Below are 15,104 nucleotides of genomic sequence, written 5' to 3'. Positions count from 1 at the left end.
TCTGCATTTATGAATCACTCTGCATGCATCATTTCTGGTTTGATGCACTTTTTCCCAGGAAAATCCCCTCTCCTTCATTCTTTCCTCATCTTTCCAAATCTGTTGTCCAACGTTGCCATCCTCATCCTCAGTTGATGGTGTTCCTATATGCCCCTTACAGAGTTGGTGTGCTTTGGAACTTCTTGTTGTTCAGATGAGCAGCATCCAACAGTTCATTCATTTTGAGTCCTTGCTCTGTGCTGCCCATGAGCTTGCTGAATACAGCAGGCAAGCCTGGAAGTCGTTACTTCAGGAACACAAGTCCTGGGCTGTCTGAATGCATCCTTGTGTGCACACATAGGACAGGTTCTTTCCCAGACAGGAAAGACAGGTCAAATCCCAACCTATTTCCACAGGCCCAAAGTGAGACTAAACTAAAGCAGCAGAAACACGTTGGGATTTGAGCAGAAAAGAACCTGTCTTATACTTATGACTTTGTCTCTAAGTATGGGCTTATTCTTCTTAATTCCTATGTAAATTAGTAGGTTACAGAACAGAAGCCATAATTTTTGGTGATTAGTTGTATGAAGATAAGGATTTCTGGTCTTTCAGACTAATGGACCACTCTCAAACTTCTTTTCCTGGGCTCCTGTGACTACTGATTTCATTGGAAACCCTTTAAAAATCAGATAGTTTGGCTAACTAGCTGCTGCTAATTGCTTTAACGTGGTCAAATAGGTACCTCATGAAGAGCAAAAATGCTAATGTAAGTAACAATTAAATTAATTGGAGGTTTTGTTACTTGTTGAAGCTTTGCAATCATCTAAAAACTATTTCAGGTACGTTTCTCCTTCTGGTTAGTTGTTTTTCCATTGCTTGTTCCTGTGCAGAGAACGCAGAGCCAGAATGGGTTGAGGTGATTGTGGAAATCCTCCTCTCCCTCCTTGCCCAGCCCAGCCTGCTCATACGCCGCATTTCCAACAGCGTGTTTGGACGGATCTGTCCCAACCTGACCAAGAAGGGCCTGCAGCTCATCTTGGATGTAAGTCTTGTCCCTAACAGGCGGAGAAGCGTGTCTCTATTTTGGGGTTAGATAAAAGCCTCCTTGACTTAAAAAATGTCTGTCATATGTGTGCTGCTGCAATTTAAAAGCAGATTGTGGATGATTTCTTTGTGAGAGCATGTGATCTAATTTTAGGCTATGTTCCTTAGCAGTTTGGGGCTGAGGAAATTCGTGATGCATTTTATAAAGCTGGTATGTTTTATACGTGAATATCAAAGAGAGCTTTTTCTGAGAAGATTAAGCATAGATGTACTGAAAATAACCAACACTGAAAACTGGAGCTGGTCACACCACTGAGTAAGGTGGTGTCTTCTGAGAGAGTAGCATAGAGATGGCAGTACTTGAAACATGAACCTAGACTTGTAACAAATCAAATGTGTGATCTGTCTCCAACCTCTGCACCTTCTTTGTTTCTTATAGAAAGAACTTAATAACTACCATGGTATTAAAAGTCAGAAAGTTGCATGCCCTTACTGTGTCATCATTCAGCTGTCCGTGTGAGCTGAAATTCACATCTTTTGTGCATGCAAAGGCATTAAAACAAAGCACTGAATAAAAGGAAAAACAGTCCCTCATTTCTGCAGGTTCTTGACCCATACCAAGATCAGGATGAAGAAAGTGCTGTTGTTGTGGTGGAAGAATCAGAGAAAAAGATCAAGTCTGCACAGGACACGGTAATTGATGTGGCATTTCTCGTGCCAAACAATTGTCAGACCTTCAGCATTTAACAGTAACATTTCTGCTGATCAGTCGTAATGGACATAACTGCATTTCTCTGCCTTGAATGAAATGGCTTTGGCTCTATTAGGATTTATTTTATATGTGGAACACACAAATGGTTTGCTGGAAGTGCATGTTTATTAGTCTCTTGAGATTGAAGGAAAATGCTGTTGGGGGTATGGCTGTTTGAACAGGTGAGACTTCCTGAGAATTGCCTACATCCTGAGATTAGCACAGGCCTCTCTGCAGCCACAGATCGAATTGTGGTCGTGATGCACGATCATCTGAATTCAAGACCTTGGGCTCTAAGAACTGCAGATATTCAGGTCACAAAACATTATTAATTGTTAGCAGAAAGGGAAGTCAGATGGAGGGCTGTTACTTCAGTTCTTCCTTAGAAGCTTCTTTTTTAAGGCACATTCAGTGTGACAGAGAGGTAAGTCTATGCGATATTCTGCTCTTAGCTCTTGTGACGACCTGATGCCTGTTGTTATCTGAGGGCTGCAGGCAAGAGAGCAGGGAGGGCTTGACTTTTATTTCTGACCAGTGACACATTTGAGAATTAAGCAGGGCCTGAGGAATGGTGGGATCAGGAGATGAACTTTTCTTCCTCAGGATGATGATGATGAAAGTGAAGACTCCTCAGATGATGGCGACACTGAGGAAGAGAATGACAGTGAAGATGAGAAGAATGAAGAAGTGGATGAAGATTTTCGCAGTCAGCTGATTAATGTTCTTCAAGCAGGAAATGCATTGGTATGTTTTGAGTACCTACCTTGATACAGATACCAGGAGGTCTGGGGTGGCGAAAAATTATTAACACTCTACGTTCTGTCTGAGTCTATGTGGTGATAACCTTAGCTGTCATCTCTACGTGGCATTTGATGCAGGAGGTCAGGAGCTTCAAAGACAGTAAGTCATTTTTTCTTTCATTTATTGTCAGGGTGTCCTGAGCACTGTTGCTTCCTCAGTCTAGCCCGATAGCTTGCTTTTCTACCTGCAGTCAACGAGATGGATGGGAACTAAAGCTTTGGGATGCTATTATATAATGTCTGTTTTTGTGTCTCTGCAGAGCTGGGGCTGTGCTGGGCAGGTGAGGGTTAGGAGCTGTTTTTGAAGTACGTGAAGTGACACGTAGTTTTTGCATTCCAAAAAAAACAAAAGGGAGAAGATGACAGTGATGAAGAACTGGATGATGAGGCTATGATGGCTCTCGACAAGAACATCTCAGCTCTCTTTGCAGAACAGCAGAAACGGATCCAAGCAAAGAAGGATGAGAAAGACAGGATACGGAAAGAGAAGATCCTGCGGAGGGATTTCAAGATTAAGGTGAGATAAGTATCCCAAGCTAAGAGCTTTGGCCTGCCAGCTTGCTTGCTGTAGCCTACTGAGTGCTATGAGCTACTTAATGCTAAATAGTTTGGACATTCATGTATGTTGTAAGCTCATGGAGATTGGACTGGATTTTTCTGGCTTGTACTGCACCTGATGCAGCAAGGTCATGGGCAGTGACTGGGGCTTCACATACTGACTCAAAAAAGAAAACAAGGTTGTGCTGTTTAAAAAATGAGCTGTGGGTTTGATTTGCTTGTCTGAAATGCTTGAGCTGGCTGGCTCTCTCCCTGCACTTACCCATAAGGAAGGTACCTGTCAGTTTTTGTAAACTGGACAAGCTTGATGTGCCTCAGTGTGATGCACATAAAATCCCTCCTGGTAACCTTGCAACTTAAGCTTTTTCTTGACTTGTTATGCTAATAAAAATCAGGAGGGATGTGATTAACCCCCTCCTGGTTATTTTGTGTCTGTAATACTGACTGGAGGCCACCTGATGCCATCATGGTATGGTACAAGGCAGTCAGGCATGCAGGAACAGCTCCAGCTGCTCGTGTATGGAAACATCTGGTGTCACAGTAGCTAGGAGAAAGGCTGGTTTGTGTAGTGAGCCATTGGCTTTGCTGCTTTTCTATTCTGATGTTGTATGATAGGAGTATGATTTTATGGTCATGCAGTGTCTGGAAGACGAAGGGGACTTATGGGTGTAAGAACTAACAGATCTGTGCCAAATTACAGTGACTTCAGGTCTGGCTGAGTGGTGGTGGCTCTCATAACTGCTGTTTTTAAGTGGTGCCACTGCACAAAATAGGCTAGAGTTAACCAGCAGCTTTTAATCTTCAGTTTCAAACATTTAGTCTTCACATTATCATGTCCTAACATTAGAAATGATAGCAGGAAGTGTACAGATCTCAGCTATAAATATAGTTTTCTTCAGACATCTTCCAGCTGCCACTGCTCCAGTTTGAAGGAGCTGCTTTGGATAATCCATCCTCTGTTCCTTGTTTACATTAGTTCTCACCTCAGTAACTGTGTTTTCAGGTGCTGGATCTGGTTGAAGTGTTCCTGAGTAAGCAACCAGAGAACCCCCTGGTGTTCGACATCATTGAGCCTCTGCTTCAAGTGATTGAACAGTGCATGAGCTCAGACGCAGACAAGCAGGAGATTGATTTCCTCCAGAAAACAGCTCATATCTTCACGTAAGTGTCCTTAATCCTCTTGCTGTAGGTGAGGGCTTTTTCATGACACCAGTAGTATTAGATGAATCCCTGAAGTTTCTCTTTGTAAGAATGGAGACAATTGCTGTGTTTATCGATAATGTGGAATTAGGTTACTGTCATCACACATCTGCACACACACACAAATACAGACAGTGCTTGGCCATAACATGCAAGAAAGCATTCAGGACCTGAGTTTTCTAGTCTAAGGGACTTCAAGCGTTAAACCAATTTGCAAGTGGAAACCTGCAGAACAAATATTTGCTATTGCAGGCACAGTACCATGTCTCTGAATATCTCCCCAGGCCTCTGACCTCTGAGTTGAATGGTTCAACAACTCTCTGGGCTTACGGAGTTGCTGCTGTGGCTGGAACAGAACTCCCAAGAAATTATTACTAATAAAGGCAAAGTACAGATTGTCTCTGCTTACTGGCAGAGAGGAAGGATATAAACAAGACAGGCATAGTGCATGGTGTGTGTTGTGATATGTGCCCTCTGTACCCCACTCCCTGATGTTCTCAGCACTGCTCTCAAGTGCTGCTCTCTTCCCCTTTTGTGAAGTAGTTCTGCTGTAGCATGGTTTCTGGCTGCCAGTTTCACTTGGTGGAACTCTGGAAGAATGTTGACTCTGTTGCTCAAGTAGCTGCTTCAAGGTGGAGAGCAGTGACTCTGCTCACTCTTCTTGCCTCAGCAATGTGTGTTTCCTTTGCTGCCCAGAGCTAGCACCATTTTTTTGTTGTGTTATGCTAAGTCCAGTGATGAGAGTTCCAACATCTTTTCCCTAGAGCTCTTCTCGGAGGTAATGGCTTTGGGTTTGTGCTTAATGCTCTTTCAGGAACTCGTTATGCCGAGCTAAGCAGTACTGCAAGGGAGTGGATGTCCTGCAAGATGATTTGCACACCTTTGTGGAGAGGCTTGTGAAAAAAGCTTGCAAGCACACTGATTCTTCAGTGGCTCTCTATTATTTCAGGTAAGTGTTAAAAAAGAGCTTCTGTACTGTGTTCTGTGGGCAGTGCTGTGATTGTGGCTGGTCTGTAAGCTGGCATAATATTGCATATTACAACAGTTCAGAGAGCTGAGAAAGTCTATGAAGGCCATGTGCCTGTATCTGAGTCTTACATGAGCACTAGTCAGTCAGCTTGGCACTGTGGAGCATTTTCAAACAGAGATGTCTATTTTTTGTTGATGATCTGCAATATAGCAGTTGTCATATACACCTTTGCTAATAGTGATGGGAAGCTCCCTTGAGGCTTCGTCAGAGAGTAATGAATTGTACGTGATTCAGCACAGGGATGAGTTTAATTTATGGTCTGTCTGCAATGATGATTCTGTAAATACTGTGGTTTCCTGTCTCCATGATAGCTCACTGAGGATTGTAATGATGCTGGCTTCTGTCTGTACATACCAGTATCTCCTTTGCCACTGAATGCAGTGAATTAGGATAAGCCAGATGTGTATCTGCTAGGAATTATAAGTAACCTTGCTGTTTCCTGGTGTAATGGTTCTCACTTGTAGGCTTTCTTGTAGCTTGCAGGTAAAATCAGGGAGACTTTCACACTCAATACACAACTGTGTGTGTGGGTGCCACGTTGCATGGTTCACGCAGTGCCCTGGGACAGTGTTGGCCCTGCAGCACACCCAGCCTGTGGCTGTGCAGGAGCCGTGGTACGTCCTGGCTGTGTGCTGCATGGCTCCCTGCCAGCTTCTGCCAGAGCTGGTGCTGAGCAGAGCTGTTGTGTGCCTGCACAGTTGATGCACATTCTCTAGAAGTGCAGGCTTACTGCATGCCCTTTCTGATGATCTGCCTGAGCTTTCCAGGCACAGAGCAGCCTGGGCTGAGAGGGCTGCACTGTGGTGCTGACTGGGCTCTGGAAGCCTGAGCAAATACAGAAGTGCTAGTCAAAACTGGCAGCATGCAGCATGAGCTTGAGGAAACCAAGCTGGTAGTGGAGATGTTTGTGATTTTGGTGACAGACAGTGAAATGATGCAGCCTCCTAAGGTTTTCTTTAAATCTGTCAAGAGTGTGTTAAATTAGGAGAAGGGACCCTCTCAGACTCTAATCCTCTGTTGGTAGAGAGCAAGCTGCCTGCATCACTTGGCCTCTGCCCTCAGGTGGCTGTGCAGTGACACTGGTAACTGCTATTGTCCTCTTTTTCATTTCTTTTAAGTGCCTCCTTATACCTGCTCAAAGTGTTGAGAGGAAATGTGTCAGATAAATCACCGGCTCCTCCTGTCCCTCTGTCAAAGAAGCAGACAAACACCATCCCACAGGCTTGTCAGGTAAGAGCAGCCTGCTGTCAAGGCAATGTTTTTACCAGTAAACTTGCATTACCTCATTTTGCTGAGAGGACATTGCTTATTCAGTCTCACTGATTCTGCTGTCTGCAGATAGCTGTCTGTATGATTCCTTTTCCATGCCATAAAATGTCATGTTCTCCATTCCATTCTGTCTCACCCTCCTGTCTTTGCAGTTCCTGTTTGCCCGTGGCCACCAGGGGCTGCTGATGGACACTGGATCCGTGTTAATTACCCAAAATGCTTGATGTGTATTTATTGCTATTCTGTCTGATGTGCTGTTTTTTTGTTTTTGTTTTTGTTTTTTTGTATTAACCTCTTTGCAGTCTGAGTTCTTTTTTGGGAGGGTGCTGAGGAGCAGGGGTGCATAGGACTGTGGTGGATGAGGGTGAACTCCTCTCTCCCTGAGATTTGGGCTGAGTAGTTTAAGTGAAAAAAGAGTAGAGCAACCCTGATTTTGGTGGTAGTTGGTTGCAGGAAGGCTCTTCACCTGGTTCTGCTTTGTGAGTGTATCAGCTGAGGAGCTTTACTGTCTGTTTCACTTTCACCTACTGAAATTTTACTCATTTTTGCTGAAAATCTGCTGAATGTTACAGGGCTCTGAATTTGGTGGCCCTGTATATTGGGCAGCCCCTTGCAGTCACCCCCACTAGAAATTAGGAAGGTTTTTCCAGCTAGCCTGCACTTGCCTCTGGATCTCTCAAATTGTGTGCAGGAATTAGAGCCTTAATTTTGTTAACATTAGTGTGGGAGGAATACAAACAGGACTAGCTTATGTCAAGGGAGGGTCTGGAAATTACAGACAATGAGATATTATTAGTGGCTGAAAAGGCAGTCAATGTTTCTAAGGCTTTGTGAGAAACCAAGACTGCTAATCCAAGCAGCTCTTGTTCTGTGCTGGCCTTCCTGGAAAGAAAAACAAAGGAGGAGATCTATGGGAAACATAAACAACATACTTGATGGTGAAGCTAGGGTGAAACATGCTGCATCCTTGTGCAGCTTCACAGCAAAGACTATTATTCCTATGGGGAACAGAGCTGTAGTCTTGCTGTGCCAAGAGCACAGCCAGCAGTTAAAGTGAGTTGCTGGTTTTAGAGAACTGACACAGTTTGGTCTGTGTGATTCTACTGGTGCTGATGTTGTTTTGAGGCCAGGAAGGTCTCAAACAAGTGTGGTGTGTTTCCAATGAGCAGTGCTTTGTGAGGACATTCTGGAGCTTTTCAGTAATCAGCAAAGTGGAACTAGAACAGACCATATGATGCAGTGGTCACATTGATGGAAAAGACTGTTAGTGCAAAAGAAATGTTTTTTAACAATATCTGTGTGGGAAAGGATCCGTTTTCACCTCTACAGTTATGTACATCAAATAATTACCAAGCATAGGCACTTCAGAGCCATCTTGCCTTGTTTGGTCTTGCTTGTGTTCAGCTGCAGTAGCAGTAGGGCCTCTGTACAGTTGTGAAGATCCCAGCTTTGATCCCCTTTCTTTCCCTGAGAGTTGTGCCTCCTGGGCAGTGTGAGAACAGTCAGGAATGTCAGGATGTGGTGCTGCCATCCTCGTTCACCTGCATGCTGTTTAGACCCATGTTGTTTCTGCAGGTCTCATTTTCCTGCTGCCTGTCTGGCTTTCCTTTTCCCCACCAGAGGGAGATGTTAGAGCATTACACGTGTCTGGAATTGCTGGTTCCCTGATTGGCACCAGGGCTTGTCTGCTGGGCACTGACAAATCCTGGGCAGAGCTGCTACATGGTATATTGACCTGCATCTACAGCTTCAGATGGCTGTACAGCTGAGAACTCATGTGTACATGCTGCAGGATTGTCTGTGAACCTAATGTGAGCTATACATACTTGCCACAACCCCAGCAATACAGCCCGTGCATGAAACCACACTGCATCTAGTATAATTAATCTTATTAGGAAGCCGTGCTACACTTCACTAACATGGCCATACTGCTATTGGAACTTGGGACCTGCTTTGTTGTTTCTTCTTGGCAATATGTTCTATTCCATAGACCTGTTTCAGATAAACTAGGAGCACTGAGCTATTGGAAAAATCAGCATGCAATGGTTGATATGAATTGAATAGCAATGAATCACTCTTGTTTCAGGGGAAAATTTTTGTTCTGCTTTTTCCCTGTAGCTTTTGAGCACAGGCTGCTTGGATGTGGAGAGAGTGACTTTGATATATCAGCAAGCACTGACACAATTCTTGAGCAAACGAAACAGTGCCCTCACAAGCTCCATGTTTCTCGATCTCTTCACCCGCTTCCCGGTAAGTGCTGCTGCCTGTATGGGGCACTTCCTTTTCGTGGCTCCAAAGTACAGCTGTAAGTCTGGAGAAAGGAGAGAAACTTTTCCAGTTTGTTGTGGGCTGTTAAAATTGTTGCAGGGCTTCCTCGTATTTTCACCTTCTTCAACTCTGAATAGTGTGTGTTTTGATACCAGTGCTGCGGATTGGGATACAGCATGGAGAATGTAGGGGAATAAAAGGCTGCTTATTAAAGAGAAGATCTAATTTTCTACCAGTATTCAAGACCACGTGGATAAGCAGTGCTTGCACAAAGGCAGAAGGGGCCAGCTTGTTTAAACAGCTCCTGTCCACGTTTCTAGAGCTCGTGGATTCCATACAGCTGTTCCTTGCAGAAATGACTTTTTAAATCTTTAAGCTCATCCCTTTTATAAAACGAAAGCAATGATTTACGTGGATACTGGCTTTTTTAAAGCTGAGTTTTACCCACTTGCTAGAGCTATCTGTTCTTTCAGTAGTCTTCTTGCCCCCTTATGGAAGCTGCTTTAGGTGGTGTGGATGAAATGACCATCTGCACAAGGTTTTAGTGAACTTTACAGCAGATTGCTGTTTCTGTTTCTTCCAATGCCTGATAGATGGCATTGGAAATCTGCCAGTAAGGTATTTGCAATCCACATGCTTTCTCATTTCTTGTGTCTGGATTCTTTCTCCCCGTGGAGTTGGAAGGATTTTGTATAGAAACGAGAAATTGTTGGATTAGGCCAGAAAAGAGATTCAGCAGGCTTTGCTGACATGAAACCCTGCCCTGGAAATGTTGTTTTGACCATGAATTGTTGCAGGGTGTGATTTTAAGATAATATATCTCTAGAGATGCTGTCTTCCTGACAGCTGTTTCTGGCCCTTTAGTGCATGGAATGGGACCTTTTCCCAGCTCTGACTTTCTCCAGTCTAACTCAGCATGTTTTCCTTTGCCTGTGAAGCTGTTCCTCTGCATGAAATGAACTGCCTACAGAAAATATCAGGGGGGTAGAGACTTAAATCAAGAATCAGGCATTTTCCTGATCCTTTCCAAGTAAAAAGTTTTGCTGCTGATTTTGTTGTGATCAAAATTTTACAGGGCTGCTGTGAACAAAGTTGTTGATTTTCAAATAAGATGTTGCTGATCTCTGGACATCTTTCTTGTGGAATTTTCTTCTTGCCCAAGATAATAAGATAAAGAAAGACTCGATCTCTTATTGTTACAGATCATGTGCAAGCCATTAATAGACATCCTTGTGAAGTCTATCACAGCAGGAGCCAGGGAACATCAGCAGGTAAGAAGGAAAGCAAACAAACAAAGCTGTATTAAACAGTCAATCAGAGAAGTCACTTCAGCACGGCAATTCAGATGGTGCTTAATATGCTTATTGCTGCCTTTAGGGCTGCCCAATTTGGAGAATTGGCAGATACTGCCTTGCTGCTTCAGGTGTGTGTCTGAAGTTGTGGAAGTGGCTGATGTATCACAGTCACAGAGTTTCTTTGGTAGTGTTTCCTTTAGGAGCTGCCACCTCCAGGGTTGAGGGCTGTTTGCCATAGATCTTGGCTTCAGTCACTTATTTCTTGGTTACTTTCTTTCTTACTGGTGAGATGTTCCTGTGTAACACAGCCTGTTATAATCCTTGCCTCCCAATGGTAACTCCAGGTTAGCTTTCTGAGTCTTGTTCTACACATGGCCAGCAGTCCTGCATTTACAGCCCAAACCATTGTGTGATTCTATGATTTCCAGGCCACGTGCTTCTCTTTCTGCTTTGAAACCACCTGTATTATAGATCTGATTTTGATGGTTGATTGCACATGTGTAAGCTAATGTAAAATTAGTGGAACCTTATTGATAAAACACTGCAGGATGACTGCACAGCTTACTGTTACGTGAGTGGGGAATGAGGTCTGGCTGGGTTTGCACTGCAGTGTGAACTGCAATGGGGGTATCTTCCACACAGTTAATAACCAAAACCCCTTTAGGCCAGTAGCACTGTGTCTCAAACTTTCCCACCCTCTGGCTGTAACGTGCATCTGTCCCCTGCAGAATTGCATTGACCTTTCTGATTCATAAATAGCTGTTTTGTTGTTTCTGATCACTGGAAGGAACGTGAAAGTCTAGGTATGTGTTTACTTTAAGGCTGCTTTACCCAACAGGAATGGCTGTGATTTAAAAACAACAACAACAGAAGAGAATTAAGCTATTAGTAGTCTCTCAGTGTGTAGGAGTAAGGATGTGTTACACACGTGACAGCTAAATTAATTATAAGGTGTGTACTTGATCCTATCCTCAGGAGACCAGAACAACATCCCATGCAGACAACTTGATTTACATGGGTATCTTTGCTTCCCCAGGGGGAGTAGCACTGTCCTTTTTTCAGGGCCTCCACAGTTATCTGAACATGTTTTGTTTGCAGAGCCAGTTTATCTATGGGTGGGAAAAGGGGAGGACATGCAGTGTGCTGTGTGTGGGAGAGTAAATAGAGAACACACGTACACTGCTGTTAAAACAAAGGCAACGTGGAGAGTAAGCTATGCAAATACATACTTTGGCATTTGGAGTTGCAGCTTCACCTTTTCGCAGACTGCTTCATTTTCAGCTCTGTTTTCACCTCGTCAAATGTCGAATTTGCCAGGTTTTCAGTGAAATTTTTCCCACTGGTTCTCAATGGAGATTCTTTATTCTCAGTGCTTTGGTGATGGCTGATGGGATAACAAAGGGGAAAAGCTAGATGGGTGTATGTGGCAAGGTGATGTTGTCAGTAAAGCAGGGACACAACTTCTCTGCAGGCTGAGCAGCTCCTGGCAGCCTTTGGGCTCACCTACCAAAAGGGCTGTCCTGTCTCAGAGTCTCAGAGACAACAAAGGTCTTCTGATAGAATCATAGAATCATAGAATCACCAAGGTTGGAAAAGACCTAAAAGATCACCCAGTCCAACCGTTCACCTATTCCCAATAGCTCCCACTAAACCATGTCCCTCAACACAACATCCAGCCTTTCCTTGAACACCCCCAGGATCGGTGACTCCACCACCTCCCTTGGCAGTCCATTCCAGATGCCCTGACTTGGGCCAGCCCCAATGCTCCAGAGCTAAGCACAGCAGTGAATATGGCCTCTAATCAATAAACTAACATAGTGCCAGAGATGTGAGGCACGATTCCTTTCCTAACACTCCAGTTATAATAGTGCTGATCGTTCTGGCTGTGTCTGCAGTATCTATGAACAGCTTATCCCACTGAGAGATGATTTCTTAGCTCAGCAGATCCCTTTGGCAGGGAGTCTCAGGGCCATGCTGTGTCTGGGAAGGTGGGGGGTCTTGTCAAAAATGAACCCTGGGGCTCTGGCCCAGCAGGACTTCTGGCTGCCCTCAGCTGGCCTGGGAGAGGCTCTTCCCAAGGGGGTAAAAGAAGTCTTTGGGTTGAGTTTTTAGGTAGTTTTGAGCAAAAGTAAAAGTGGTTAATGGAGAGGATGTAAGGGAGGAGTGTTCCTTCCTACATCACCTTGTTCCATCACCTGAAAAGCTGAATTTGGGAGAGTAGCATTTATGCCGTCAGATCACAAGGTTGTACTGAGAATGATTTGAGTGAAAACTTACCTTTCCTGGGATGAGGACTGCTGACTGTAGCTGATGATCTGGACAACTGGCTCTTGCTTTGATGTAACCTTTGTGAGTGTTCTGTCTGCCTCTGAAACCCAGAGAACATGGAGCAGTGCTTTGTCTGTAATGGCTGAGTGCTGATACTTAGCAGACAGGAGGTAAGTGCTGTTTGGGAGCTGCATGGCTCATCTCAGTGCAAAGCTTAGCAGGAAAAAAAACGAAGATTTAAAAGAAATATTTTAGGTATTATGCCTGACAGTGTCATCCTTCTTTTGCCACCATTCCTACGTGCCTAAAGCAGCTGTAAGGTTTTTCACCTCCATGGTGAAGTAATCTGTGAGATGAAACAAGCAGCAGTCTGGGGGCTGAGAGCTCTTAAGGCAGTTGTAAGGCTGGCTCACAGTGGCTGGGTAGGTAGGTTGGCTTTTCCAGCAGTAAGCTCAACCTGTATAACAAGTTTTAAACTGGAATAGTAAATTTGCAGTGGTCCAACTGAGACTGAGCTTGAAACTGAAGCTTGTGTGTGTAGCCAAGTTCTGTTCTGTGATGTTATCCCTGAAGTGGGGATGCCTGCAAGAGACGCCAGTAGAGCAGCTTTCCTGGAAAAGAACTGGAGACATTGGTGGTGTTTGTGGTTGGGAGGAGTGGGCCTTGGTTGTCTGAGAAGGGGATTTCATCTCACCCCGAATTCCCTTGGGTCCTGTTTAAACCCACACATAGAGAGACCCGAGGTGGATATCTGTGTGGCTGCAGATGTGCACAATGAGCTTGTTTCAGGCAGTTCTTGCATCTGAGCCGGACCTCTCCCTCCATGCTGGCTGCAGGACACCATGAGGCACGTTCTGGCAGTCAGATGCACTGTGGCTCTGGCAGCTGCTGCTCAGTGTTACCTGCTGGCTTGTCTGTTTTTTCAAAATTCTTCATTTCTTTAAGTGTGGAGCTGAAGAAGGGCTGCTGTCCCAAAGGTGCCTGCGTGCAAGTTAAAATGCTTCAGGCTTTTCAGAGATGAATGCACAAGTTTGGATGTCATTCATTTATTTAACTGGGAAATCTTGTGGGTTTCGCTGTGTTTATTTTAACACTACAGCAGCAGTCTGGACCTTTTCCTATGCTTGTGTTGATGTTTGTTTTCCCATGTTGAAGTGAAACCAACCTATAACTTTAAGCTGCACCATCTCAGAGTAAGGCCTGCTGCACATCAGGGATGTGTTGTTTCACTGTTGTCTACTGTAGAAAAAGAGTGAATAGAAATTGTATGAAAGAACTAGATTTTAAGCAGTCACCGTGAAGCATTTCAAGGAGACCTTCAGTGTGTGCAAAAAATGCTTTGTATTAAAGAAATGAAGAAGGAAGGTGTTAAAGAACACCTAAAGAAGGTGTTAAAGCATTTTGGGATAGTCCAATCCAGCCTGTTGGGTGCAGTTCTGAGGACCGAGGTTCAGAAGATCCGTCTCACTAATTAGGACCATATACTTGAGCAGCAGCAATGTCCCTGCTGGTAGGATGATGATAGCAGTGTACATGTCACTATCTTTCTGCATGCAGGCAGGTTTCATAGCTTTCTCTTATTTAAGTGTAAGCATCATCTGATTAAATGCAGCTGATGTTTCTAGAATCCCTTACCTGCATGTATGTCTGCATACACACATGCCCTCTAAATAGCTTAGATACAAATGGCATCTAGGGATATATTCTTCAGTGATAAGACTATTATGGGAAAAGGACAAGTCATCAGAAGCAGAGTTTGTGTTACGCCTTTGAGCTGATCTGGTGCTGATGAGTTTCCTTAAGCTCCTGGCACAGCTGATCTGTCGGCAGTGCAGTGCATTGCAGTCAGCCAAGCAAAACGTGTGCAGTGCTAACAGGTGGGAGAGGCTTGTGCTGCTTTGGTGGCTGAGCTGTTGCTGTCCATCTCGTGTCTTCCTCAAGCACTGAACACATTCTCCCCAGTTCTTTGTGGGGGAAAAAAAAAAGTGCATTACTTCCTCCTTTCTTAATGCATTTCTTTCTTATTTCTGCCATTGTTTCCAGAAGACCTTGACCTCCAAATTACTGCTTTGTGCTTTGTTTCAGTGCGTGCAGTGTTGCTTTTTAGATATGTACAAAGGCATATTTTTTTGGCTTGTGCTGATAGAGTGTAAACCAGAGATGAAGTTGTGTTGATTTTAATGATTATTGCATGACTCAGCTGCATACCAGAACCCTCCTGAGCCTTAGGTGAGGAATGTCTTCCTGGTTTATTTTAAGTAGCATCAGTATGTGGAGCATAGCTACAGTAACATCTGGTTCTGTAACTGAGGAGGGTTCTTGAGGTGTCCCTCTGATGCTGTTTCAAACCCCTTGGCAGTGCATTTTAATTATTATGCCCCCCTCCAGTTTCATACGTGCTGGTACTGCCAGAGAAGTGGGTGAGTGGGTGAACTAATGCTTCTTGACTATTACTGTACTCTGTTGGTCTGAAGGTCAGGTGAGGAAGGAAAACATGCAGCAGGTTGTGCTGCTCTGTTGGTCTGAAGGTCAGGTGAGGAAGGAAAACATGCAGCAGGTTGTGCTGCGGTCCCCAGGCTTTACTGCTGCTGGAGGCTTCTGCAGGAGAGCACATACTGCAAGTGCCAGCTCTGAGCTGGGCA

The 15,104-nt window shown here is 44.3% G+C and overlaps 1 protein-coding gene across 1 annotated transcript in view; it reads left to right on the top strand.

Annotated features, from left to right (window-relative positions):
• Positions 1–15,104, top strand: part of MYBBP1A (MYB binding protein 1a) — a 49,675-nt gene that overhangs the window by 10,271 nt on the left and 24,300 nt on the right. Inside the window, exons 15-23 of the mRNA XM_052688463.1 lie at positions 870–1,021; positions 1,627–1,716; positions 2,378–2,518; positions 2,927–3,091; positions 4,136–4,293; positions 5,147–5,281; positions 6,481–6,592; positions 8,750–8,881; positions 10,102–10,170. Of these exons, the coding sequence (XP_052544423.1) occupies positions 870–1,021; positions 1,627–1,716; positions 2,378–2,518; positions 2,927–3,091; positions 4,136–4,293; positions 5,147–5,281; positions 6,481–6,592; positions 8,750–8,881; positions 10,102–10,170 (1,154 nt within the window). The remainder of the gene's footprint in view (positions 1–869; positions 1,022–1,626; positions 1,717–2,377; positions 2,519–2,926; positions 3,092–4,135; positions 4,294–5,146; positions 5,282–6,480; positions 6,593–8,749; positions 8,882–10,101; positions 10,171–15,104) is intronic.

This window comes from Tympanuchus pallidicinctus, unplaced genomic scaffold, assembly GCF_026119805.1.
Source record: "Tympanuchus pallidicinctus isolate F22 unplaced genomic scaffold, pur_lepc_1.0 scaffold24, whole genome shotgun sequence".
Taxonomy (NCBI): Eukaryota; Metazoa; Chordata; class Aves; order Galliformes; family Phasianidae; genus Tympanuchus; species Tympanuchus pallidicinctus.
This window is presented reverse-complemented; position numbering and strand designations above follow the sequence as displayed.